Source organism: Callithrix jacchus, chromosome 2 (assembly GCF_049354715.1).
Source record: "Callithrix jacchus isolate 240 chromosome 2, calJac240_pri, whole genome shotgun sequence".
In the NCBI taxonomy this organism is placed as follows: domain Eukaryota; kingdom Metazoa; phylum Chordata; class Mammalia; order Primates; family Cebidae; genus Callithrix; species Callithrix jacchus.
Window position 1 is genome coordinate 38,173,909 of NC_133503.1, and position 27,433 is coordinate 38,201,341.

At 53.2% G+C, this 27,433-nt stretch overlaps 1 protein-coding gene across 13 annotated transcripts in view; it reads left to right on the forward strand.

Annotated features, from left to right (window-relative positions):
* Positions 1 to 27,433, forward strand: part of PSD2 (pleckstrin and Sec7 domain containing 2) — an 86,460-nt gene that overhangs the window by 42,719 nt on the left and 16,308 nt on the right. The window contains exons 2-10 of one of the 13 annotated variants that reach the window (XM_078360843.1): positions 1,947 to 2,013; positions 4,409 to 4,567; positions 5,147 to 5,298; positions 10,862 to 11,282; positions 14,258 to 14,707; positions 15,110 to 15,304; positions 18,092 to 18,172; positions 21,643 to 21,755; positions 22,477 to 22,535. In XM_078360843.1, coding sequence (XP_078216969.1) covers positions 10,912 to 11,282; positions 14,258 to 14,707; positions 15,110 to 15,304; positions 18,092 to 18,172; positions 21,643 to 21,755; positions 22,477 to 22,535 — 1,269 coding nt within the window. In that variant the 5' untranslated portion in view covers positions 1,947 to 2,013; positions 4,409 to 4,567; positions 5,147 to 5,298; positions 10,862 to 10,911. Of the gene's footprint in view, positions 1 to 1,946; positions 2,014 to 4,408; positions 4,568 to 5,146; positions 5,299 to 8,376; positions 8,457 to 10,861; positions 11,283 to 14,257; positions 14,708 to 15,109; positions 15,305 to 18,091; positions 18,173 to 21,642; positions 21,756 to 22,476; positions 22,538 to 27,433 lie in introns of those variants that run through there. The other 12 variants (XM_078360800.1, XM_078360815.1, XM_078360823.1 and 9 more) reach the window with 12 other exon arrangements.

A 27,433-nucleotide genomic window follows, 5' to 3' on the forward strand; every position in this document is an offset into this window, starting at 1 on the left:
CCCACAGGTGAGTCTGCTTCCTTAGGGTCTGGCCCCTTTTTTAGGTGGTAAATCACTTCAGCACTGTGCCTGCCTGGCCTGTGGTGACTCAAGCATCCAGCCCAGGGCCAGCCCACAGCCCTGCTTGCCCAGGTTTGTGGGCTGCCCCAGGGAAGGAATGTCTTCTCCTCTGACTCCTGCCCCCAAATCCCAGCCCCTGAGCTCCCCTCTTTGGAATGTCTCCCTCCACTCCCTTTCTTCTCCCACCTTACTTTTTATCTTGTCAAAGCTGATAATATGGTGACTACCACCAACATACCCTTCACCCGGAGACCTAGATTTGCCAACTGTTAACGTTTTGCCCCACTTGTTTCTCTCTCTTTCTCTCAACCTTTTGAAAGTAAGTTGCCAACATTATTAACACTTCACTTTTAAATATTTCAGCATGAATTTCCTGAGACAGGGACATTTTTCTACAAAAAGACTATATTGTTGTCATACCCAAGAAGTTTAGTTATCATCCAGTTTAACCTAGCATGTAGTCCATATTTACATCTCTAGTTGTCTCAGTAATGCCCTTTATAACTGTTGTTTTTTTTAAAAAAATTTGATCATGGAACTTACATTGCATTTAGTGTTTCAATCTGGATGAATCTCTGGCTTTTTTGAAAATTTTTAAATGACATTGTTAATTTCGAAGGCTTGTGGTATGTTTCACATTCTGGATTCGTCTTCTTGTTTGCTCATGATTAGATTCAAGTTAAACATTTTGGGGCAAGAATATCCCATAGATGATGTCAAGCCCTTCTCCGTGCATGATATTGGGAGGCACCCGTTATTTTCTTGTTCTGTAGTACGTGGCGCTAAGTTAGGTCACTTGGCTCAGGGGTCCCTGTATTTCAATTCTATTCCTCCCCCTTCTCTACCTCCAAAAGCTTAATCTGTGCACCAGGTCAGCAAATCTTACTGAACCCCTACATCAGACCAGATGTTGGAGAATGAAGAAGCAGACAGAGATCTTCAGGGAGCTTGCAACCTCAGGGTTGGGGGTGGAGGAGCCTGCTGCTCAGACCTGTGCTGTTGGTGGCGGAGAGGGGAGGTCCAGAGAAAGTAGTAAGAGGCACAGCAAGGGGAGAGGGCATGGGGGGCCAGACAGGAAGGCAGGCTAAGGCCACAGCTAGCCTGGAATGTGGGCTGAGGGGCTGGCCTTTTCCCCAACGGCACTTGAAAACCACTGAAGGGTTTTGAAGAGGGGATGTTGGAGCAGTTTTGAGTGCTGGAAATGCACTCTGAGGAGTGTAAAGTAGGGTTGGCTGGGTCAATACATGGGAAAGAGACCAGCCAGGAGGCTGTGGCAGCACCCAGCACAAGACACAGGGGACTGGATTGGGGCTGCTGTGTGTGGTGCACAGAGGGAGTGGAGTTGTGTGATTTGGTGACCCTGCTGGGAGGGTGTTGCTGGTGGGAGATGGGAGAGGGGATGGAGGTGGGAGAGATTTAGGAAGCAGAATGGACAGGCCCTTGTGTCTGATTAGAGGTGGGGAGAGTGGGAATGATGAGCTCATGCAGTGGCTTGGGAAGGGAGATGGAGGCTGTGGTTTTGAGTGTGTGAGGTCTGAGGTGCTCTCCAGGCCAGAGTAATGGTATCTGGGAAGTTCATTTGGTGGTGACCACCTGTGGCCCCCTCGCAGAAGCTCATTTTGAGATTGGGGCAGAAAGAAGAGCCACACATAACCCACAGCGGGGAATGGATGGCGGGTTTCAGGCACCAGCATAGAGGGGACTGAGCAGGGCTGGGCTAGCTCAGACGGCAGCTGCCCCTGTAGAAGTCAGGATAATCCTGCCACTACCTTGCAGACCCCAATTCCCTTAACTCATTTTGCTTCTTCACACTTGCTTGGCAAAACCCCAACGCTGGTTAAATCCAATGCCTGACCTACCCCATACCTGCACGTGCGGCTGACTAGGGCTGAGCAAAACCACTGCCCTGACTGTTCTCACTTTCAGTCCAAGACCGTGAACACTGAACTTCAGGTGGGTCCTTAGTGCAGTCCAGCAGGCACAGCACAGGTTCTGAGGTTGTCGCCTCTCTGCTGTCTAGATGACTCTTTCACACTTGCTCTTCGTGTGTGTGTGTGTGTGTGTGTGTGTGTGTGTAGGAGATGGTCTCTCACTATGTTGCCAGAGCTGGTCTTAAACTCCCGACCTCGAGTGATCTGCTCTCCTCAGCTTCCCAAAGTGCTGGGATTATGGGCATGAGCAATTGCACCCGGCCCCCACTTGCTCTTCTACCCACACCCCCCTAGTCCCTCCCATCCTTCCTTTCAGCGGATCATCTTTGAGAAAATATAAGCAGTTAGAGCGTCCTGAGGCTCCCAGAGCCACACTCACCTGTCTGCCAGCATCTGCACTCACTGCTCTGCTTTCTCCTGTCTCTGTGGGTGAAGTGTCCCTGCTGGTTAAGGCCACCCCTCTACTTGTGCAGAGATCATGGCCCCTTGTGCCTGCTTGAGAACATCACTCCAGCAGGGTCCCTGCCTGTATCATCGGGTCCTCCTCTCTGCTAGAGCATCCCATCAGCAGATATCTTGCTGTTATTTCTTCTGTGTTAAAAATGGTTCTCCCTGGGCATGGTGGCTCATGCCTGTAATCCCATCACTTTGGGAGGCTGAGGCAAATAGATCACCTGAGGGTCAGGAGTTCGAGATCAGCTTGGCCAACATGGCAAAACTCCATCTCTTCTAAAAATACAAAAATTAGCCAGGTGTGGTGGTGGGCACCTGTAATCCCAGCTACTTGGGAGGTTGAGGCAAGACAATTGCTTGGAGGTTGCAGTGAGCTGAGACTGCATCGCTGTATCCCAGCCTGGATGACAGAGGGAGACTCCATTTCAAAAAAAAAAAAAGAGATTCTCTTGTCTTCCCCAGCCATCTACTGCTGCATCTCTCCTCCCCTTTGCAGAGAGACTCCCTGGAAGGGTTGTCTAGACTCGCTGTCTCCACATCCTCTTCTCCCGCTCCCTCTTGACTCAACCACTCTTACTGGGCTTTCTCCCCCTCCACTCCACTGACCTCTCCTCTCAAGGTCATCAATAATGTTCCTGTTGCTGCAGCCAGTGGCCAATTCTCAGTCTCGTCAGCAGCAGTAGACACATCCAATCTCCCTTTTCCTTGAAATACCTTCCTTGGCTTCCAGGACGCCCGTTCTTCTGCTTTCCTCTTACCTCGTGGGTTGCTCCTTCTCCTCCTTTGCTGGTTCCTCTTCTCTCTCTCCCATCTCTTGATATCAGGGTGCCCCAGCACTCGCCCTGCACAGGATCTCTCCTCCGTCTCCTTCGTACAGATCTCATCCTGTCTTGTGGCTTTAAGTACCACCTATGTGCTGCCAGCCCCCAAATTTAAATTCCAAGTCTCGACCTCTCCTGCAAGCTCCAGTAGCCTACGCAGCATCTCAGCTTTCCTGCCTGCTGGACACCCTACCTCGACTTGCCCCCATCTTCCTCCCCACACCTGCTCCGTCTAGTTTCCCTTCTTGAGCGGCAACTCCATCCTTCTAATTGCGCAGAGCACAAATGTTGGTGTCACTCTTGGGTCCCCTCTCTCTCCTGCCCCATGTACAGCCCTTGGATAGGTAAGGCTTTAGAGTTCCTGACTTTCCTTCAGCAGGCCATGGTCAAGAGAGAGGAAGTGACAGTTAAATGGACCAGCACAGCCCCTTTCACACCTGCTTACTTCATCCCACATGCTTTCATCAAGGAGGCCACAACCTTTAGACCCTGAGCTGAAGTCCTAAAGAGAAGACAAGACTGGACAGGGAAGAGGAGGGAGGGGAAGGGAGGACTCAGCTGGGGAGGAGTGAAGAGAAGCTACTTAACACAGAGATTGGGGACGGGTTAGGGAGGAAGGCCACAGCAGGAGAGGGAGAGGAGTTGGGGGCATGGATAGAGAATGTGAGGACCTAGAGGTTGTGGGGTATGTGGAAACCGGGCAGAGAGAAGGGAGGAGGAAGCTTCTTGGTTTATGTCTCTTGGCTGTGGAAGCAGCCTGGGGGGAGCTGCTCAGAGGCTGAGCTCCCTCAGTGCTGCCTCTTACCAGGTGTTTCATCTGAGGCTGGGCTGGTTGGGAGGACTTGCACTTGGTCAGTCCACTGTAGCTCTCAGGATTCAACTCAACCCACAGGCTCATGTTAGCCTATGGGCTCCATGAGCCTGTGGGCTAAAGCGGCGTGAATCCAGTGCCCTCTGAAGTTTGAGGAAGGTGGCACAGTAGTCAGTCTGGCTATGAAGTTTCCTGACCAGGACAGCTTAGTCCTTTGTGGCTCCTGCTGAGGGTTCATCCCGTAGGGAGGGAAGTCAGTGGGTGTAGAGTCACCAGCTATAAACGTGATTTGAAATTTGACAGCAGACATTGTGGATTTCATTAGTATTAAGGGCTCTTCAACCAGCATGCAGATGTATGCAAATTATAAGCAAATGAAGGTGCCAATTGACTTGGGAGTTGGGGAGAGAAGCAAGCTGGGAGATGTCCAGAAATGACCTTTGTGGACTGAGGCCTTAGGGCCCCTGTTAATCCCAGCAAAGCACATGCAGGTAAGATGCAAATGTGCACGCAGCCCCAGGGACTTCTGCCTGCCTGACCGTTAGAACATGAGCCCAAGGCAAGGGCTGGTTCCCTGGTGGCCACACTGAGGGAAGGAAAGCAGGTGGGGGCTGGTCATCACTCTAAACTGACACTATCTGAAAGGGATGGGCATCTTTAAGGGAGTCCTGGGTTCCTGGCTGTTGCCGTACACTCGTGTGCCCTGAGATGGAAAGGTAGGAGTGAGCCTGGCTCTTTGGGTGTGAGCATTGGGAGGGCAGGACAGTAGGGACCTCAGCTGCCTTGGGAAAGGGAGGGGGTGCCCTCTCTGGCCACCCTTCTGGCACCATGGGAGTCTTTCATTTGCCTGTACCCTCAGGCTGGGCTTCTGAAGCCCCTGCCTCAGAACTCGCTCTGACAGCTGCCAAGGATGAATATCCACTGGGTGCTGGCTGAGTGGCCTCTGCTGTGTGCTGCTGTCCTGGGCATGGCATCCTTGGGGATAGCCAGTTGGGTTCCCTGAAGCCCCTAAAAGGTTCTGAGAGACAGCAGCCCACCCTTGAACACTGAACACATGCCATCTCCTTTAGTCCTCACAGGTGCCTTGTGAGGACAAAAGCTGTTGGCACCCACTTTTATGCAGGAGGACACCGAGCTCAGAGAGTTGGGCACTCTGCCTGAAATCACACAGCTTGTGGGTAGCAGAGCTTGGATTTGGAGCCTGGTCTTTCTGAGCATACAGGTAGGGGCACTGACACGCCCTCCTGGACTGTCCCAGTCTGAGGCCCTTGTTGCAGCACAAGGCAGTCCAAGTTGGGAGGACCAAGTGGATCAGGAGGGTTTAGGGTCACTTTGGAGTGTGGAATCCAGGAAGTTCCTGAGGCTCCTTGGTGGGCATCCCTTCAAAATTATCCTAGGCATCTTCCTGGGCAGTTGGGATGTGGAGGAGGCTGGCCTGGGATTAGGGAGGGGGCCTGGAGCTCTTGGAGATGGGAAGACCCTTAACTCTAGGCTCCTTGGTTGCCAGAGACTACAAGGGAACACGGCGACGGGGGCCCAACTGAGGGCTCTTCCTGGCAGCACCCTACTGCCTACGCTGCCAGTGGCCTAGCAGGTTCTGTGGAGCCCTGGAGTGCCCAGGCCTGGGCCATCCTAGGCCCCATGATGGTGTGGGGGCCAGCTGGTCAGGGTCTGCTGTAAACACTTCCTACATGCCACCTGTTTGCACTGATCATCTCTTTTAAGTGTCTGTGCATGTCTTGTGTGTTTGCGTATGTTCATGTGTGTTTGTGTGTCTGAAGATCCTAGCCCATGTGCTAAAATCTGGGTGATATAGGGAATTTTGGGTAGGGATTTTGGGGAAGAGCAGTGAGCCAATGTGTGTGTTCAGGGTGGGTTTCCACGGGGGCAGAGAATAGGTCCAAGAAAGAAAGATTTCTTTGCCAAATAACCCTCATGGAACTCTCTCCAAGTATCAAGTATCAGGCGGCAGGTCCTTGGAGACTGTCCAGGTTAGGGTATGGAATCAAGGATGGACAGGGGGCTTTGAGCCTTTCCAAAAACACTGTAAATGTTTCACACATTTGTGAGAGTCTGGGGCAGGATTCTCCATCAGATGTACCAAGAGGTCCAGGACTTGGAACTGGTTAGGGATCAATGGTGCATGTGGGAACATGAGACCAGAGAGGAGTTTTTTGTGCCCAACTTCCCCTAGCCCACTGGAGGCAAAACGTGAGGGTCCTGGCACTCCTATATTTGCTCCCTGGGTCAGCTGTGGTCTCAGCCTTGCCACCATGCTGACATTTGGGAAGAATTTTCTCTAATCCCAGTCTCTTCTGCATACCCAGGACAGTTTTGACCCTGGATGCCTAGTGATGTAGATCTAGTTGCCCTTAACCTTGCCCCTAGGCCTGCAGGTGCCCTGTCCCCACCTTACCAGGCAAACCAGAGGGATTACCTCATGAGTGGCTGCCCAGTTCCCTCTGTGTGTGTATGTGTGTGTGCATGTGTGTGTGGGCAAATGTGTGTATGTGTGCATGTGCCCACCCATGCCTGCGTTGTGTGTCTGCTTTCAGGTGCAGCACCCATGCACTTGCCCTGTGTCTTATAGAGCATGCTGGCCCCTGGAGCCCTCTCTGGTGGGCCCCTACCTTGGCCCTGTCCTTGAGTTTCCCCACAGTCCCCAGCTTGAATCCCAGCATGAAAGGGACCATAAGATTATTTCTATGACGATCTAGCATTCCATCAGAATCTCAGCCTTGCTGCTTTCCAGCTTTGTGACTCTGAGCAGTTCCCTCAACCTTTATTTGACTCTGCCACAAATAGGCATGATGATAATCCCTGTTTTCATCTAACAAATATTTTCTAAGTGCCTACTGTGTGCCAAGTATAGTCCCCACCATCACTGAACTTACATCCTAGTACAGAGATGGGCAGGGAATCAGTAAACACATAGAAAAGAGAGCTTCAGTTCTGCTGAGTTTATGGTGCTCCATGGAGGAATGTGCTGGAGTGCCAGGGGTCAGACAGTGCCTTTCTCAGGAGGCAGTGTTGGAGTTGAGCCCTGAGTAGCAGAGAGGCTCTTTTAAAGGTCTAGGGAAAGAGCATTCTAGGCCAAGGGTATAGCTAGTGCAAAGGCCCTGAGGTGGGAATGAACTCAGGGAGCAGAAAGAAGGCCATTGGGGCTGATGAGGGAGAGCATGAGGATTGGTAGAGGGCAGCAGAACCAGCTCCTGCAGGACCTTTTCAGGCCATGCTGGGGAGACTGGATTCTAACCTAAGGGAGATCATTAGAGGACTATGAGGAGGGAGGGAGGTTTGTGTTTTTGTAGCTCCCTCCAGCTGCCACAGGGAGAGTGGGGAGGGGAACAGGGTTACCCAGGAGAGCTGAGACCCAGGAAGTGCTTGTCTCGGCACTCAGCCCTGGCAGCTGGCGGGGCCAGGGTTCCACTATCATCATGGGATCCATCTCAGCTGGTGCTGAAAAGAGGCTGCCAAGCCCAAGGTTATTCCAAGGGCTGAGGCTAGTGGGAGCCCCTGCCTGGAGAGGGGCTTGGATGAGGCCAAGAGAGGCTGCGGGGGGATCTTGGCCAATGCCAGCCTGTCATTTGCAGGCGTCTCCATGGGATGAGTGCCCAGTGGCCCAGCTGCACCCGCTCCCTGGCTCTCGCCAGCAGGGCTGGAGGTGGGAAGGGCCACTGCTTTGGGCCAATTCTCTTGGTTGAGGGTTTGGGCCCTGGATCTCCTGGGAGGGTTTGGCGGGGGGCCTGGGAAGCTGGGTGCTTATTCTGCATTTCTAGCCCATCTAGCTGCAGAAGGAGGCTACTCCTGGGTTCTAGAGACAGCTACTCTGTGGACCTCACGCAAACTTTTCTGGGTTCTGTGCCTCAACCTTCCTCATTTGTCAAATACGGTGGTAGAAAGGGTGGAGCACAGCTACCTTTCGTCCTCAGCCTTGTAGTGAGTTTGCCCTTCCTTGGACCCCAGCTCTCTCAGTGTTTGTGACTTGTGACGTTAAGTTTCCCATTGGCCCTGAGGGTGAACTGAGGTGATACCCCCACCCCCCGTAGATGGGTTTACAAAGGCCAGAGGGAGAAATGATGAGTCCCAGGGCACATAGTGGTTCAGAGTGAGGACGTGGGGCATCATTTTACACCTCTGCCCTAAAACCTCCCCTCTATGCCACCCTCCCTTGGGCTCAGCAAGACAGGGGGTTCTGGCTCAGCTATTTCTGGGCTCAGCTGGTCCGTGCCCAGGCAGGGATTCTGGGTCCCCCGCCCAGAGTAGAGCTCAATGCTGCCCCTTGTCTGCCCACCCCCAGAAACCAAGGACATGGCCCAGTGCCTGGTGTTGGCAGGACCTCCATCCCACTCCCAGCTAAAGGAGGACATGGCAGGGCAGGTAGGGCTGGAGCCAGCCTGAGGCAGCTGCTGGAAGTTGGGGTGGGATGGAGGGGTCTCCCAAGAGGTCTTCAATCTGTCCACAGTTCTGACTTTGGTGCTGGTGTAGGCTGAGCATCAGGCAAAGCTGGTGATACTCTTAAATGGTGGGTTTCACAGAGGTTTAGTCAGAGCCCTGACTCAAGGTGGGGTGCTCAGCCTCTAGGTATGTGTGAGGGAGCTTGAGTCATCCTGGTGAAGTTGGGTTGAAACACTGTGCCCCAGCGCAAATGCTCATCCCGGCCCCTGGGCTAGAAAGCAGATCAGAGGACTAGAACTCAGGCAGCAGGCCAATGCCCCCCTTCTTTTTCCTTTCTAAATGTCCCCCCTGCCTCCCAACCAGAAGTCTCTGTCGAGGAGGTGACTTCTTGTTTTTCCTCCTCTGAGTATATAACCAGAGGGAACAGATCGAAATAGCAACTACAGCAGCAGGGATTTAGGGCAGATCAGAAAGAATTCCTCACTCAGGGCTGGACCTCTAGAGGTCCCTGATGTCCTAGGATCAGGGCCCAGATATTCTAGAGCATGGCTCTTCAGATGTTTAAAAGTCTGTGGGCATTTTTTTTAAAGTAAAAATCCCCCTTATGCTGTCATCAAAACTCTAGGAGGTGAATGCCAGTGTAAATGGGCAGGGGTCCCAGGTCTGTCGGTTCTGTCCTCTTCTTTTCCATTCCATATTTGAAAACCCAAGTCAAATAATCTTAACTGGACTCTGGTGGCCGAGCTCCCCTCAAGGGCCCAGAATTCCTGAGAAGTGGACCCACTTTCCTCCCTAGGCTCTTGTTCTCTAGGTGGGACTTTTCTCCTGGAGCCTATACCAGTGTTCCCACACTTGACTGATTATAAGAATCACAGAGGACGATACCCCTCCCCTGTAGCTTCTGGTTTGGGAGTTCTGGGGTACAGCCTGGTAATCTGCATTGTACCAAGTTCCTCAGGTGGTGTTTTTGACCAGGCAAGTATAGGAATCTCGGGCCTCACTTACATCCCTGTTTTTGGACCTGCAGCTCATTCTGCTGCATCCCAGAAGGCTGGCCACTCCCTCTCATGCAACCTCTCCTGAACCCCCAGCATCCCTCTCCAGAGCAGAGTGGTGCCCAAGGCCCAGCAAGGGGAGGAAAGAAGTTGCCCAGCCAGAACTGGGAGAAATGGCCCCAATTCCCACTTCTCTCCAGGGCATTTGGAAGGTCTGGTCTGGGTCCCCACTAGCAGAGGCCACTTGGGGAGAGGGTTAGCTTAGATTAGGTAGGGTCAGGGGCAGACAGGGGAGAAGGGGAGAGCCAGAACACAGCCTGTTGCACATTACATCTGGGATTAGGTTGGGCAGGAAGCCTTTGGGAAATGTGGGCTGGTCCTAATCCATTTGAGACAGCGGAAGTGAAGATAGTGGGAAATGCATCTCCTAATTTTACAGCAGAGAAACAGATCTAGAGGGGAGTGGGGCTGGCCTGGGCAGGCCAGTGAGGAGGCCTGACTTGGACTCACATGAGGTAACACAGAGAGTTGGGCAGAGCAGAGCCTGACTCCCCTTCTAGTGTTCTCCCCAGAGTGCCCCTTGGCAGCCTCTTCATGAGCCCCTCCTTGCAGCTGGGCGAGCTCTGAAGGGGGCTCAGGTGTGGAGGGGAACCCAGGTCTCCTCCTTCTGTCTGGACAGCTGGGGATCTGGGCACTGGCTGTGGTGGAGGAAGCCTGGGCTCTCTGTGAGGCTCCCAGGCGGTGCCGCCTGCCCAGCACCCTGGACAGCGCCCCACTCTGGTCCATTCCTGGCTGTCTCCAGGCTTCACTTTGCCTTCTGGGGTGGGCCCTGCTCTGATCAGGCTGCATCTCTTGACTTCCTTGCCTCCTCTCTTAACTCCTCCTTGAAGATAGTCTTCCAGCCCAGTTCCCTCCATTAACCACAAAGGTAAGGTTCACTCATCTCTGGTTCCTGGAGCCAGGGTGAGAATGTGGGAAGAGGCGAGGGGACTGGCGGCTGTCAGCCTGTGGTTTGTCTCCATCACTGACTAGTGGGAATGGAAGGGGGCCCTGCTGGAGCCTTCTCCACTTCCTTCCTACCTGGATGTTCCTCAGAGGGCTTTGGTGAACTCTGCAGGCACAGCAGAGACATAAGAGGTAACAGGAAGTGCAGAAACTGGGGCACAATGGGCTGGCCAGGGTCAAAGGTGAGGTGAGGTGGCTCTTTGGGCAGGGCAGTGAGGGGACCATGGCCCGAATCTACACTCCAGCCGGAAGGCCCTTGAGGGGACTGTCTTGGCCATCTCCCACTCTTGGGCAGGCTGCTCTGCCACTGGTTCTGCTGGACTTTAGGCACCCCTAGCCCCAGCCCCAGCCCTGTCTGACCAGCCCTTCCTCTCTCCTTGCTGCCAGGTCTGGAGGAGTCCCAGGAGCAGCCAGGACAGGCAGAAGCAGTGGCTGCCATGGAGGAGGACAAGCTCTTAGCTGCAGAGCCTGAGGAAGGCGATGCTGCCCGTGACCCCAGCCTGGAGCCTGAGGAGGAGCCAGGGGTCCAGAATGGAATGGCCAGTGAGGGCCTGAACAGTGGCCTCTGCAGCCCAGGGGATGAGCAAAGGGGCACCCCAGCAGACACTGAGGATCCCACGAAGGACCCAGACGTGGCCTTCCATGGCCTCGGCCTTGGCCTCTCCCTCACCAATGGCCTAGCCCTGGGGCCAGATTTGAACATTCTGGAAGATTCAACAGAGTCCAGGCCCTGGAGGGCTGGCAGGCTGGCAGAAGGAGACAATGCTTCCAGGAGCCTCTACCCGGATGCTGAGGAACCTCAGCTGGGGTGAGTGGGTGTCTCGGGATGGGAACTCACCCATTTGGCTGCTCTGTTGCTGTGTGACCTGGGTCTAGCCACTTAGTCTCTCTGGTTTTTGTTTTTCTCTTAAATAAAATGGGGATTTCATATCCCTCTTTTGCTCAGATTCTGGGTGTTTTGAAAGGACAGAGCCCAGAGAGAGAATTCAAAGTCCAGCAGACTGGGGGGCTGAAGGTTGTGCCCCCCACACCTTCAGCCCCTCGAGCCATCGTGAGCTGCTTCTATGTGAGTTGGTGTTGGGGGGGTGCTGCCCTCCCTCCATCCCAGGCTGGGCATTCAAATTCCAAATCCTTTTAAAATGCCTGATGTGAAAATTCATCTGGTTCATCCCTCTGCTTCCTGGAAATGAGAATCTCCCAAATCCTGCAACTGACTCCGGGAAAGCAGGCTCTGGGCTTTAATCTGTCTTAGCTGTTCTCACCTGCAGTAATCATCAGAAAGTTCTATCAGGGATCTCACTTCAGTCCTGCAGTTACAGCCCAATTTCTATTGTCCTCAGTAGGCGGTGGAGAGACCTGGAGTTCTGGGGGTGTGTTGGACAAGCAGGGTGGGGAAGGGACAGAGAAATGTCTAGAAGGCACCAGGGTGGGCTGAAAAAAGAAGGCATTTAGAAGTCTTAGCATGCATAGCTGCTGGCTCTGGCCTGAACAGGCAGTGTGTGGGAGGCATGTGAGGGTGCATGGGGGGTACACGTGGGTGCCTGCCCTGAACATCATGTGTGCACAGGGGTGTGTGAACATGTTGGTATGCATGGGGCTGGTGGCTGTGGGTGGAGGGTGTTGGTGCCCTTGGCCTGGTCATTTGTGGCTGCACATTTGGGGGCATGTTATGTGTTATGTAGGGATACATGTCTCTAGATCCCTGGGCAGGAGTGTGAGTATGTGGGGTTGGGTGTCTGTGGCACTGGATGTGGCGTGGCCATCAGAGTGTTTCTATCCAGGCAGGGCCTAGGGCAGCCCCATGGCTGGCAGTGGGGCGGGGACAGGGGACTGCGGCTTCTTAGAGTGCACCGTATTGAGGTGGCATCTTTACTTGGGATGGAGAGGCTGGGGGCAGTTGGATGCTTGGAGACTGGGCTGATGGTCTTCAAGCTCCCATCAGGCCGCCGCTCAGGTCTGCTCAGTTGCATGATGGGGTTGGAGATGGGGTTTCCACTGGTGGCTCTGACACTGAGCTGAGAGCTCCTCACAGGCAGGGCTCTGTCTTGTTTGGATATCTCTAGTGTCCAGAACAGGCCTGGCAGAGGTGTTTTTACTGTGCTGACTTTGGTATTTGCTCTGGTGGCCATGGCAATGAAATTTCTTTCCTCTTCTCTTCTTCTGGAGGTCAGTAGAGGAAACTTCCATCCTGCCCCTGCCAGGCATTCTGTGCCTTTTAGATTTCTGCCCCCCTCCCCACTTTGTTCCTTGGCAAGAGAGAGCCTAATGAGGCTTCAGTCTCAGCTCCTGCTGGGGCTGGGTGGGAGTGCCTTCTCCAGGAAGCACACTGGGATGGAATCTTAGGCACGGGGCGGCTGGGGGGGGGGGCGGGGGCAAGGAGATGTTTGAGGGAAAGGGGCACTTCCCAGTCCTCCAAATACAGCTCAGTCTCCACTAGGCAGCAGGGGCTGGGGGAAAGTAGGGCGTGGCCAGAACCTCAGGGGAGAATGATGGAGAGGGAGGGAGGGGTGTGCTTCCTTGCAGGTGATGGGCCTCAATTGATCTGAAATGGGCTGGGCTGGCCTGCTGTGTTCTTTCCTGGTGTCTCTTCCTCTTGCTGGCTCTATCTTCCACCTCTATCCTTGTCTGTCTAGCTCTGTCTTTATCTCTCTCCCTGTCGCTGTTGTCCTCTTCCTCTGTCTCTTTCTTGTCCCATCTCTTGGTCTTGCTCTCTCAGTCTCTCTCTCCTTCCTTGCCTATGTACCTGATCATCTCCCTGGTGGATAAGAATCTTCCCAGCCTCCTTAGTTCATCTATGTGCAATGCTCTCTTCCAGGTGTTAGAGATGAATAAAACATACAAAAACCTTTGCTCTCATGAAGCTTACGGTCTAGTGGGGAGACAGACAATAGGTATTAAAATAATAAATAATTACATGGTAAGTTGGAAGGAGATAAGTGCTTTGGGGAAAAAAAGGAAAAAAGGGGCTGTGGTGTTCAGAGACAGGACATGGTTTAGGTCAGGAGGTCAGGGCAGGCCTCGATGAGAAAGGGTTGTGGAAGGAGGGCTTTAGCTGGGGAAGAACTTTGGGCAGAGGGAAGAGCCAGTGCAAAGGCCTCTTTTGGCGGACAGCACGGGGTCCTGTAAGGGCTTGGGAAGTGTAGGCCGGGCCGTGGGGCTGACAAGCATATATTCATTCACCCAGATGTCCCGAGCACCTGCTGTGTGTGGGGTACTCCCTGGCTTTGCAAAGCTTTTGTTCTGGGGCTGGGGAACAGACAGTATCTTACATGACGGGAAGGTCTGGGGAGTAAATGAAGAGATTCTGGAGCAGGAGGCCAGCGTGCTGTGGGCCTGCCTCCCCTGGTCTCTCTGAGAAGGTAGCACTGAGGCCAGACTTGACAGCTGGAATGTGTTTGGGAAGAGCAAAATTATGACCCAGTGTGACACTGGTTGTGACAAGAAGATGTTCACAATGCTCTGGGAGCCTGGAGGAAGCAGCCCCTTAGGCTGGGCTGGGGGACAAGGCCTTACATTCATTCATTCATTCATTCATTCATTCAGACATATATCTGATGCCCACTATGGCCCTGGCCCCAGGCCTCCTCTTTTCCCTATGGAATTCTCAGTACCCAGCCTGGTGTCTGGTACCTTGTTCTCAGTCAGTATTGGCTAAAGGGATAAGTGAACAGGATGGGGGGTGTTGTGCCCCCAGGGGCCTCCCAGACCCAGATGAGTGTAGTCACCAGCACTCGTATGGGGGACACCTTGGTAGGATGGTGACTGGCTTCTTGCATCCCACAGGTTGGATGGTTCCGGGGAGCCAGATGTGCGGGATGGCTTCAGCGCCACATTTGAGAAGATTCTGGAGTCAGAGTTGCTGCGGGGCACCCAGTACAGCAGCCTTGACTCCCTAGACGGGCTGAGCCTCACGGATGAAAGTGACAGCTGTGTCAGCTTCGAGGCCCCCCTCACGCCCCTCATCCAGCAGCGGGCCCGTGACAGCCCCGAGCCAGGGGCTGGGCTGGGCATTGGGGACATGGGGTTTGAGGGGGACATGGGAGCAGCTGGTGGTGATGGGGAGCTGGGCAGCCCTCTGAGGCGCTCCATCTCCAGCAGCCGCTCAGAGAATGTCCTGAGCCGCCTGTCTCTCATGGCCATGCCTAATGGATTCCATGAAGATGGCCCCCAGGGCCCAGTGGGGGACGAGGATGATGATGAGGAGGACACGGACAAATTGCTGAACTCAGCCAGGTGAGGCAGGGCCCAGGCTGGGAGCTGGGAGAACCACTGAGCAGTTGGGGAAACTGAGACCCAGAGGAGGCAAAGCAAATTAGGGTGACTCAGTGTCCAGAGTCAGCACGCCCTCTTCAAGGCCACCTGGTCTACCATCTGCATCCAGACTTCCCACCCTGTGTCCTAAGGTTTCATTCTGCTCTTCCAGGCCTTCTCAGCCCTGGTAGAGGTTGGGGGGAGTCAGGGAGCTGTGCTGTGAGTTCACGTGAGAGGCTCTTCTGAAAGGCTGATTCATTCCCTCCCACTGCAGTGGAGCTTCTTTCCCTGCTCTGGCCTCTGCATGGTTTGCAGAGGCCTGAGGAGCCTCCCCGCCTCCCCAGGGCCTTTGACCCTACTCCTCCACCCACCTTCCATCTGCAGTGACCCCAGCCTGAAGGACGGCCTGTCAGACTCAGACTCTGAGCTCAGCAGCTCGGAGGGGTTGGAGCCTGGTAGCGCAGACCCACTGGCCAACGGGTGCCAGGGGGTTAGTGAAGCTGCTCGCCGGCTGGCACGCCGCCTCTACCACCTCGAGGGCTTTCAGCGCTGTGATGTGGCCCGACAGCTGGGCAAGAAGTGAGTGTGGTCTCCCCTGCCCCCAACCCAGGCAAACCTCATGTCTTTCTCAGCCTGAAGGAGGTGTAAGTGACCTCCTTCAGGGGTGCCTGGTGCTGGGGGGTGCTCCCAACAGTTCCCCAAGGATACCTCCTCCTGCCACTGTCCTCATTCCTGGCCTCGGCCTAAATCTGTTTCCTTTCTGGGCTGCTTGGGAGAGGCTTATGCTCTCAGGGAGGGGTGGTAGCGGGCGGCCCCTCAGGGCTGGGGGTGTGGGATGTGGGATGTGGTTATGGGGTCACAGTGGATGTGAGGACAGAGAAGCCGGCAGGAGCTGGGCCTAGCTAATGGGGCCAGAGAGGAGAACCTGGGCCTTGAGGGACACCTGTGGGACTCAGAGCTCAGGAAAGGGCTCTTGGCCCTCACTGAGCCCCACTGTTTATCGGAACCAGCTGAAGGAGCTGAAGACCCCAAAGCACACACTCTGGCCTTCAGACTGGTGCAAAGGGAACTGGCTAGATGAGGGTCCCAAAGGGAACGGGACAGGCAGGACTGCAGGACTGAGGGAGTCCGCCGGCACATCCTGTGCACATCTGACCACTGGTGTGTCCACCTGCCACCTGCCATGGCCCTTTCACTCAGAGTGCCTCTCGGTGTCCACATTAAGGCTCTCAGCTGTGCAGGAGGAGGTCTGGCCCCACTGCGCTGCTCACAGGGCTGGGAGACAGTCCAGACTCTTGTCTATGAATAGGAGCTGAGCTGACATGCGGGCTTTAGGCCTCTGGGAGCCCTGATGGCGGCTCAGGTCCTTGATCCCCCTCTTTTCCCTCCTGCCTCCTCCACCCTCTGCAGTCTCCATGCTGCTCCTGCACAGGGTCCCTGACAACCTCTCCAGCCCAGAAATCACAACTCAGATGCCCTCATCTCTCCTGCTGGGCTGGACCTCCAGACCTATTGCCATCCTTTCAGGAGCCTTCTTTATGGCCTGCCCTTGCCCTCCTCCATCTTTTCAGCCACTCCCTGCAGCAGCTAATTGTGCTCAAGTCTCTCCCATCTGAAAAACAAAAATTGTTTCTCAACCCCACTTCCTCCTCCTGCCAAAATTCTTGGGTTTTCTGCTCAGGGTGGCCTCTCTGTCCCTTTTCTTTCTCCACATTTAGCCCCTCCACACTGGTTTCCTCCCCCTTATCCCAACTTCAGAACCTCTTGTGCCAAGGTCACTGGCGGCCTTGTGTCTTTGAATCTGGTGGCTGCTCTCCAGGCCTCATCTTAGCCCCTTCAGCAGCTTCCATGCAACCAGCTATTTCTTTCTTTTTCTTTAATTAAACTTTTTCTTATGAAAATTTCAAACAGACACGAAAGCAGAAAAAGAAAAAGAAAAGAAACCTTTTGGTATCCAAGACTGAGTTTCAAAGTTACTATTCCTTCATTCTCATTTCCTCTACGACCCACAGCTTTTTTTTTTTTTTTTCATGTGCTGGAAGATTGTAACGCATATTTCAGACACTCTATCATTTGATTTAGAAATACTTTAGCATGTATCTCCAACTGATAAGGATCTTTTTTTACATAATCATGATTCTGTTATAATTTTTAACTAAAGGAACAAAAAGTTCTTAATCTCTCCAACATTCAGTCTGTGTTTAATTTTCTCTGATTGTCTCAAAAATGTTGAAATCAAGACTCAAACAGGGTCCACACATCGCACTTGGCTGATTGGTGTGTTAAGTCTCTTTTAATCAGCAACAGTTCTGCAGTTGGGCAGTCCTCCTTTCTTAATGCCATGTATTTGTTGAAGAAACCAAGCTATTTGTCCTAAAGAATGTTCCACGGTTCGGATGTGGTGTCCTCATGGTGGTGGTTAACGTTTCTCTATTTCCCACGGGTCCGGCAAATGGGTGGGTGAGCTCTGGGCTTAATTAGAATCAGGTGGAAATTTGTTCTAGTTTTTGACAAGAATTCCTCCTGCCAGTCTTTTTGAAACCCTCCCCTCGTTGGCCTGTAGGAAAACACACCTGCTGTCTCTCAGCCTCCTTTGCTGGCTCGCTCCTGTGTCCTCACCCTGATTCGGGGCTCTGGGCTGGCCAGCCTGTGTGTGCCCTCTCCTCTTGCATGGGTTCAGCCCTACCCTGAGCTGTTACTGACCAGCTGTGGATTGATGACTCTCACACGGATGCCTTGTCTCGAAGTCTGACATCTCCCTCTGGGGACCACCTTCTTGGCCATGCCTCATGCCAATTCCATCTCTGTGTCTTGTGGGTTCTGCCCCCTAAATCTCTCTTCTCCCCAGCCCTTCTGTCTCTCTCTGGACAACTACTGTAGTCTACTGTGGGTCTCCACTCAGCAGGTGGCGTGTTCCAAAATACAGACTGACCATCCCTGCTTTAACCCTTCTGAATCAAGTCCTGGTCCTGCCCCTGGCTGCAGGCCCTGGCCCCGGCCTCATCTCTTTCAGCCTCATTCCTGCCCTTTAGGTTCTGGCCACATGGCTCTGCTGGTAGCTTCTTGGACACGTCGTGCAGTTTCCTCTCTGGGGACACGGCATCATCTCACCCCTACTCCTTTCGTCTGGTTAGCTCTTAATTCCCTGTGTTGACTGAGACAGTGCCTCCTCCAGGAAGCCTTCCTGACACTCTTAGACCAAGGGTGAACATTATGGCCCAACTGGCCAGTAGCTTAGGGGTTTAGCAGGTCTGTGGGGTGGGTCGGTCAGCGTACCCTGGGCCCTACTCCTAAAGTAACACCTATGATTCTGTCATCCTTGGGCTGGACCCTGCTTCTGACAGACATCTCATACTCTCCTGGCAGCAACGAGTTTAGCAGGCTGGTGGCCGGGGAGTACCTCAGTTTCTTCGACTTCTCAGGCTTGACTCTGGACCGTGCACTCAGGTCAGTGGGGCTGGGATGGGAAGTGCCCACAAGGGGTACAGGCTGCACATCTGGATTCTCATGTCAGCTCTATCATAAACTTGCTGTGCAGCCTGGGGCAAGTCTTTTGACACCCTGGTGAGGCTGTGGGGAAGGAGCCACAGGAGCAGCAGCAGTCCAGCAGGTTGGGCGAGTGTCCCCTCTGTGGTAGTGTTAGATGTGAGGAGGGTGGAAATGTGGCCTTGACTCTATGAGAGGAAGGGAGGCGCAGGACTTGCCTGTATTGAGCACTTCCTGCCTGCGGGATGCTCCAGGTCTTTACTCACCTTGCTCACGCATCCTCAGTACCCCTGTAAGGTAGGCATTATCATTCCTATTTTTTCAAATGGAGAAATAGGGCCCCCTATGGGCCAGAGGGGTAGAGACTTCCTCACTGTTATCGAGGGAGGAGATGGTAAAATGGGATTTGATCTCAACTCTATTGGTGTTTGGACCCCGGGAGTAGACCTCAGGAGGGCCAATTGCAGGTTCCAGGGAGCAGGAGGGTAGAATGGATGGGTGCAGTCCTGTAGTATCTAGGAGGCTCTGGTGGCAGGGGCTGGCTGGGCAGATACTGGCGAGGCCCTAGGAGAGACGGATTCATCTCGGAGCTAAGGGGTGGGTGATTCATGCTTGTTAGACCTTATTACTGTGTTCCACCTGTCTCTTACACTTTTAAAAAATGTAATTTCTGACTGGGCACGGTGGCTCATACCTGTAATCCCAGCACTTTGGGAGGCTGAGGCCAGAAGATTACCTGAGGCCAGGAGTTTCAGAACAGCCTGGACAACATAGGGAGGCCCAGTCTCTACAGAAAGTAGAAAAATTAACCAGGCTTGGTGGTGCATGCCTGTAGTCCCAGCTACTCAGGAGGCTGAGGTGGGAGGATCCCCTGAGCCCAGGAAGGTTGAGGCTGCAGTGAGCCATGACTGCGTCACTCACTCCAGCCTGGATGACAGAGTGAAAACCTATCTCAAATAAACAAACAAACAAACAAAAACACGCACACAAAAAGTAATTTCCATTCTTTTTTCTCTGCTTCTGTTGGGATATTTTCTGATGACGTGTTTTTAGTTCATTTACTCTTTTTCTGTGTCTAATATGTCATTAACCCATTTATGCCTGAGGTTGAAATTTTCTGAATTGTAAAATCAGACCTCGCTGATGACCTTGAGCAGTAAGTAGGATATAAATAACTCCCACATGCATAGCATTCCAATAATGGAACACTAGGCATAAATGGGTTTTGAACCCATTTAGTGAGTTTTAAATTTGTTATATTTTTCATTTCTAGAATTTCCATTTTATTAAAGAATTTAAAAAATAGATTCTAATTCTCTAGGGGAATTATCCATCTTTTCCATTATTTTCTCCATCTTTCCCTCTCTTTTTTTGAACATACTACTTGTAAAGCCCTAGCTGCTGACTCCAGTATCTATCATCTGAATCATCTGTATCTGTTTCTATTATCTCTTTTTTCTCTTGATTTTCTATCATATATCCTGTCTCTTTGCATGCTTAGTAACTTTAAAAAAAAATCGGATGTTGTATACTTTGTATAGAATTGTAGTGGTTCTAGATTATTCTGTGTTCCTCCAGAGAGGGTTTACCGTGTCCTTTGCTAGGCAGTTAGAAAGGGTGTGGGGATGCAGTCCTAATGTAATCAAGGTTTCAGTGAAGTTTGGTATAGCTCAGGGTTTGCTCTGATCGTAGGGTAGAGGCCCTCAGAGTTTTCTACTGGGAGCCTGGGGTGTTGAGTATGGCAAACCCCCTTGTGGGCTCTGAAGCCTAATTTTGTCTTCTCAATGCAGCAACACTGCCCCCCGCTTCAACAACAACAAAAATCCCTCTACTTCTCAGAGGCTTTCTGCTTAGCCTTTTAGCTTCCTGCCTTATATATCTTTTATATCTCTGAAATTCAGCAAATATCTCAAAGGGAAAAGTGGCCATGTGTTTACAGCCCCTGAAGTCTCCAGCTTTTTGATTCCACCCAATGCCCTGCCTCTTACCTGGGCCCATAATCAGCAATGCCCCCAGGGAAAAAGCAACCGCAGAAGGATCAAACTACCTCTGCAATTCTCTCCTCTCCAGAATCTTGGCCCTTTTGGTCTTTGTTGCCTCAGCAATTTTCCCATAGCTTAAGAAAACTCATGGTTTTTATTGTTCTCAGTGGAAGTGTTGGTGTGCTGCAAGCTATTGTATCCTGAGCTGAGTTGTAAAGATTGCGCCAGAATGAGGAAGATTGGTCAGGGAAGGTGTTCATTGGTTCAGCTCATAATCGGAGATATGGGTGCTGGACTGAGTGCCTTGTATGCCAGCCCAATACTGACGCTCAACTGTGCAGGCACTGGGGAGCCACAGAGGTACTGGCTCTAAGGCAACATTCTGGGAGCCAGCACTGGTGCCAGTATACTGGTGGCCTTTGATCTAGAGGCGTGTAGGCTTCTGAAGAGGGTCAGGTGGGAGAGAACAAGCATGAGGTTGGGAAGATGGGAAGGGTTGGTGAGAGAGGCTGCACAGAGGGTAGAGTAGAAGAGCTGGTGGTGCCAAGATGTGGGAGAGGATGGGCAGTGGTGAGGCTGCCCCTAGGGACAGCCCGAAAATTTGGTGGTGGCGGTACTGCTCTGAGACACTGAATAGTGAAATGCCTGCTCTGTCCAGGGTGTGAAGGCAGCAGGCAGGTGCCAGGTTGGAGGTATAGGAGGGTAGTCTGGGCAGCGAACATGGCCATGACATGAGGAGCCTGGCTGCTATTCTGAGGGTTCCAAGAAGCCAGTGATGGGTTTTAAGCAGCAGTGAGTCCTGCCTGCACGTCTATTTAGAAAGACAACTTGGTGTCTGCTGGGAGGAGGTACTGGGTGCAGGGGTGGCCCCGTTGTCCTTGGCACATGATGAGGGCGGTGGCAGTGGTGAATTAAGGTTGAGGTTGAAGAAGAAACCGTCAGGACTTGATGGCAACTCAGACTTGGGGTGGGAAAGGGAGGAGCTGAAGGACAGGGTTGGGCCTGAGGCTCAGCTGTGGCACATGAAAGAGAGGCAATGACTGAGGAGGAGCGTTCTGAAGGGCAGGTGTGGACAGGGCCCAGCTATAGGGGAGGGAGCAGGGAGTGGGCATCTGCCCTGAAGAAGGGCTGGTGCTGAGGTGCTCTTCTGTCTTTGTTCTTCACCATCTGTCCTCTGCCTACTTCCACAAGATAGGTGCCTGGAGGGTGATGAGGACTGAAACTCTAAAGCTTACCAGGTCCCCTGGCCTTAGCACTCCAGAGGCCATCCTGGGGGCCAGGGCTCCCGAGTGTGGAGAACATCCAGACCCAGAGAGTGGGGCACTGGAGCCCTGGCCCCCTGGGGTGGGTGTGTGGTGTGTGTGTGTGTGTGCGCACGGGGAGGGAGGGGGTGGTCTAACCCTGGGTGAGGATTCAGACTGCTCTCAGCAGCTTTGAATTACCTTCCAGAACATTCTTGAAGGCCTTCCCACTGATGGGGGAGACACAAGAGCGTGAGCGGGTCCTCACACACTTCTCCCGCCGGTACTGCCAGTGCAACCCTGATGACAGCACCTCGGAAGGTATGGCCCCCTGCCCACTCTGCCCAACCCTCCCCACCCACTCAGCCAGGCCTTGGCCCCTCCCACCCTGGTTCACCTGGCACTTCAGTCCCACTGCCAGGCCCAGATGGTTTGTCCTCTGCATGCAGTAGGTGCTCAATGAAGGCTAATTGAATAAACTATGGCACAGGGTCTGCCTGCTGAGCAAGGCACAGTCTTGCCTGCTCTCCTCCCCACTGCCTGGAAGTCCTCCAGCCTTGGGATTCAGTCCTGTGGCTCTTCCTTCTCCTGTGGTCCCTGTCGTGGTGCTGACTGTTGGTGTGGTGGCTGTCCCAGTGTCGTGGAGGTCTAGGTCGGAGTCCTCTTAGGGACAGGGCTTGCCCAATAGATGGGCCCAAGTCCCAGACTAGGCCCATTATTGGGAGAGACACAGGCCAGTGCAGGGGCAGGGCTGGGGGCTCAGAGCCATTCCTCAGTCTGAGGTTCAAGGTGAGTTTGGCCACAGGAGGCAGGAGTCCGGGGCAGAGTGGGTCCAGGGTGGTCAGGCTCCTGGGGCAGGCATGTGACTTGGGCCCTGCAGTGGGGGCGGACCAGGGGCATCACACAGTCCCTGGCCTCTGAGGTGAGTTTGGCAGGCAGCTGGCCTCCCTCTGCGTCCAAGGCTTCCTGGCGGGTTCTGTCGGGAGATGGAGTGGGAAGAGGTTGGGTCCTCACACTGAGAGTGCCACTGTCTGTGACTCAGATGGGATCCACACGCTCACCTGTGCCCTGATGCTGCTCAACACGGACCTGCACGGCCACGTGAGTTGGGAGATGGGGGGCGGGTTTGCGTGTCCTCTCAGGGACCCATCTTGTGTTGATTCCAGCCCCTCCCTGAGACCTCTCACTCAGTGGCCAGGCTTCTTTTCCAAGCCCGGGGGATTTGGCAGCTTGGCTTCTAGATTTGGCCTCACCCTAGTTTCATCCTCCAGTGAGCTGCCTGAGTCTGCACCCCCATGTAGGGCAGTGAGGGCAGCTGGGTCACGGGAGTTTAAGATGAACCACAGATGTGTGCTCCTTGTCCAAGCTAAGAGATCATGTGCCCTTTTTGCCCCTGTCCCGCAAGCCTGAATGCAGCCTATGGCATTGAAATATAATGCCCAGGGCAGCCCCTCCCAATCCCCTAGCCCCCACCAGGTCAAGCAGTGAAGTGACTGGTGTGGGATGCCCAGGCTGTGAGGCTGTGTCTGGTCCAGGCCCCAGGCTGTCTCAGTGCTTCTTGTGGCTCAATAACTCCTTCTTCTTTCCTCTGTCTGCTCCGGGACCCCTCTGGGCTCTCTTGCCCTTGCAGGTGGTAAGTGTAGCTAGTGGTGTGCATGTCCTGTGTGCCAAGGCCCCACTCATCATGTCGCCTTTCTGTGTCCCCCATCACCATCTGGCTCCACCCAATCACTGCCCCATCATTGCTCACCCAGGGTGGTTGGAGCCCCCTGCTAGGTAGGGAATAGCTAAGTGACTTGGGGACAACAGGCCAGAGTGTTAACCAGGAAGTCCAGGGGATATGGTGGTGAAAGAAAGAGCTGGGATAGACCCGACTTCAGATTCTACTCTTGCCTCCACATGGTGGCTGTGTGACCCTGCGCAAACACTGGCCCTCTCTGAGCCTCAGGTTCTATATCTGTGTGGTGGGAATAATGATCTCCCTGTGGTGTCATGGGCAGGACTGAGAGGTAATATACACGGCACCAAGGGGCAAGGATTTTATTATGAAGAATATTGTTACAGAAAAAGAACAATAGTATTCCTCATTACTGTGAAAATCGAAACGAGGGCAAGCTGGAAGGCCCAGCCTGCAGACTCCTGGAAGTTGAGACTGTGAAGGCCCAGTCCGCTGGTAGCCCGGGCTCATGAGTGCACTGGGGCACCTGGCCTGGGGAGGGCCAGAGCCTCAGTGCCTGTGTCAGGAGGAGCAAATGTGCAACAGCTTCGGCCAAGTCCACTTGGGCAGGCAACCTGTGTGGAACAAGAGAGAAGATGCGTTCCACATGAATGTCATCCAGCGCCAAAGCCCACGAGCCAGCTGATGTTCCCCCAGACTGCATCCCCTGTTTATTGACAGCGAGCAGGTGTTGCTAGCCTGCTTTAAAAGGAGCACTCAGCATGCCCCTCACTCCCTGTCCCCACCCCTGGCTGGGCCTGTGAGCAATCTCAGGGCTGTCTCTGCTGGACCAAGCCCTGGCTGCCCTTCCCTATGGCTAAGAGCTGGTAAGGAGGGTGGCAGCCACTGTCCAGTGGACCCTGGGCCAAGAGCACCCGAGAGCTTGATGGGCCTTAGCTGGCGTGGTCCCACATTGATACCACAGCTGGGGAGAAACGTCAGCACTTCGTAGATCAGAAGTGGGCTGGGAGGACTGTTCATGTTTGCAGCAAACAGACACTGAGGATTTCATCTCTATGCGGTACTGCTCAGAGGTTAGGAGCACAGGTTCTGAGGCTGTGTTCTCTGCTGCTCCACCGAAGGCTCTGTGGCCTGAGACAAGTTACTTACTTCACTGCACCTCAGTTTCCCCATGATAAAGTCCCAGTGTATAAAGAATGGGAAGTAAGGCTCACGCCCAAGGACTGGCTGTTGCAGTTACTGGGAACTCTTCAGAGCACCTGATGCTTTGCACTTTTCCCCTTGCCTCCATCTCTGCCCCACTCATTCATCAAGCAGGGACTGAGGCCTGGTGGGTTGTGGGGATCTCAGGAACGGGTCCCTGCTGGTGCCCACAGAAAGAGCTCTGGTCCAACTGGGACGCAGTAAGGGGCTGTCGGGCTGTAGGCATGCTCCTGAGATAAGCACAGTCTGGTTGAGGAACTGGGGAGGCTTTGTGTAGGAGGGGCGCTGGGACCCTCAGGTTGGAGGCTCAACAACAATCCTGTCTTCTGAGTGCCTTCTGTGTTCCATGAACAAGACAGGAAAGGGAGCCCCGTCTGTTACAGGAGGTGGACAACACAGAAGTGAGCAAGCGATTACAAGTAGTGCCGGTTCTGTGAAGGGCATACACAGGAAGGTGTGGTGGGGTCTGGACTGGGGATCAGGGAGGGCCTGCAAAATTTGGGCAGAGACCTGGATCAGCAGGAGCCAACCATGGAAAGATCTGGGACCATGCATTCTAGGCAATGGGGCCAGCAGCAGCAGGGCCGGTTTCCACCTTGTGGCTGTTGGGAATAGCACTGCTGTGAACATTCATGTACAAGTTTTCATTTGAACACCTGTTTTCAGTTCTTTGGCGTTTCTACCTCGGGGTGGACTTTCTGGGTCATATATCTGGTTGTTCTGTGTTTAATTTTTTAAGGAGCTGCAGAACCATTTCCATAGTGGTGTTAGTTTATGGTCCAGGTGGGAGATGATGGTGGCGTGGGTAGACTGAGTGGTGAATGTGGAGAGCAGGGACTGATGAGGGACACCTTTCAGGACTGAGTCTCACAGGACTTGCTGATGGGGTTGGTTAGTGAAAAAGAGGAGCAAGGGTGCCTTTGGCATCTGGCTAGCTGGGGGTGCCATTTCCTGAGATGGGGAAGAAACTTCTGCGTAGGGGTGGTGAGTGGGAGAGGCAGACCTGAGTCCTGCTTTTGACCCGTGTTTGAAGTTTGAGATGCCTCTGGACATGTGTGGGGAGCCAAAGAGGCAGTCAGATGGATGAGTCTGGGCCCAGTTTGAAGATGGAGATGGGGTAGGGTGGAATTCAAAGATATGGGACTGGCTGATTGCCATGTTCCTGCAGAGAGAACAAGCTGATGGCTAAGTCCAGGGGCTCAGTGTTACGTAGAGGCCAGGCAGAGGAGTGGGAGAGACTGCAACTCATCTGGGAGGTCAGAGGGAACCCAGGAGTATGTGGCATTTCTGAAGTCCAGACAAGACAGCATTTTGAGGAGAAGGGAGTGAGTGGCCCACTGTATAAAAGGCTGCCATGAGGTCAAGTAAGGTGACAGCATGAGAGTGCCCTTTGGGGTTGGAGCAGTCATCGAAGGGCTAGTCAAGGTCGTTGGAGACCTTTTGAAGAGCACCTTAGGTGGAGTGGAGAGGACAGCTTCCAGGTTGAAGTGAGTGAGATGATGAGTTCAGGACCTGAGGACGTGAGGGTGTGGTGGCCATAGACAGCTCTTGCAGTGTGTGGCTTTGTGTGGGGGCCTGACAGAAGCTGGCGGTGAGTCTGATGTTAAAACAGCCCAACCTTGTGCATGTGCCACCAGGATCAAGTCAGCAGACAAGGCGCTATCACTGCAGGAGAGAGAAGGCACCAGGGAGTACCATGGGACAGCTGGAAAAAGCCTAGGTTAACTGAATCAATCTCTGTGGCAGGAGGAATGAGGTGACCCAGGGACTATCCCTGAGCTGGAAGGTGAGGTCATTCTTCCCTACCCACACCTCATTGCTAATACATAATAGGAAAGAGGTTTGGGAGAGTGAGAGTCACAGTGTCTATTACAGGGACTTTGAGGCTTAAGGGAAAGGAAAAGGTGTGCCATGGTCATTTTGGAGAATGAAGAGCAAACACAGGAACTGTGGCAGTGTCAGGAGGTCTCCATGCCCACGTGACTGTGGTCATAGACATAAAATGGGACCAGTTAGCACAGCTGTGTGTCCTGCAAGTATATTTGGTTGAACTTGGATACAGATACAGTATAGGAAATCAGTTGGGTTTCATCATTACTGGGCTTTTTCTAGGCAAACATGACAGAAGCAGAAAAGGGCAAGAGAGAGGTTTGCAGAGAAGTGGTTATTGATGGGGACTGGAAACTAAACTGGATAAAAAAGAAAGGGAGGTCCTTTGGATCTTGTATTAGCCCATTTTCACACTGCTATAAAGAACTTCCTTGGATTGGGTAATTTGCAAGGGAAAGAGCTTAATTGACTCACAGTTCCACATGGCTGGGGAGGCCTCAGGAAACTTACAATCATGGCAGAAGGGGAAGCAGGTATCTTCTTCACGAGATGGCAGGAGAGAGAAGAATGTAGAAGGAACTTCCAAACACTTATAAAACCATCAGATGTCCTGAGAACTCACTCACTATCATGAGAACAGCATGGGGGACACCACCCCCATGATCCAATCACCCGCCTTCCTTGACACATGAGGATTATAATTTGAGATGAGATTTGGGTGGGGACACAGGGCCACACTGTATCAGATCTCAACAGAGGATCAAAGGGTTGTTGGAGTGAGGGCTCTAGAGAATGAGGGAGGAGGTGGAAGAGCAGGAGATGGGGGTCAGGAGTTTGTATTTGAAATGGGGATTTTGGAGATGGTGCGGATGCTGGGGATGATGGGTGATGATGGGTGGTGACGGGTCAGCAAATAAGCCTGGGATGCTCTGAGTAGGGGGGATGTCAGGGAATGCTGATTTGCAAGCTCCAGCCATGAGGAGATGGCAGAGTGGGTTAGAATTGGAGATGGAGACCAGGAGAGAAATTCCAGAGGTATTTTGGATGCATAGCCTATGGCACTGGTGAGTGGACTGAAGGCTGGGGTGAGGGAGGGAGAACCACCAGGGTTGAGACAAACAAACAGGGAGGGGTGGGTGGGAGAAGTCATTCCAGGAGAGCTCAAGTTGAAACAAAGATTAGTTGTTTTTCAGGAACAGCTTAATTTCTCTCCAACTTTGGGTTGCCTGAAGAATAGCAACAGCAGAAGTTGCTGGCAAGGCATTTTGGGGATGGGGATGGATATGGA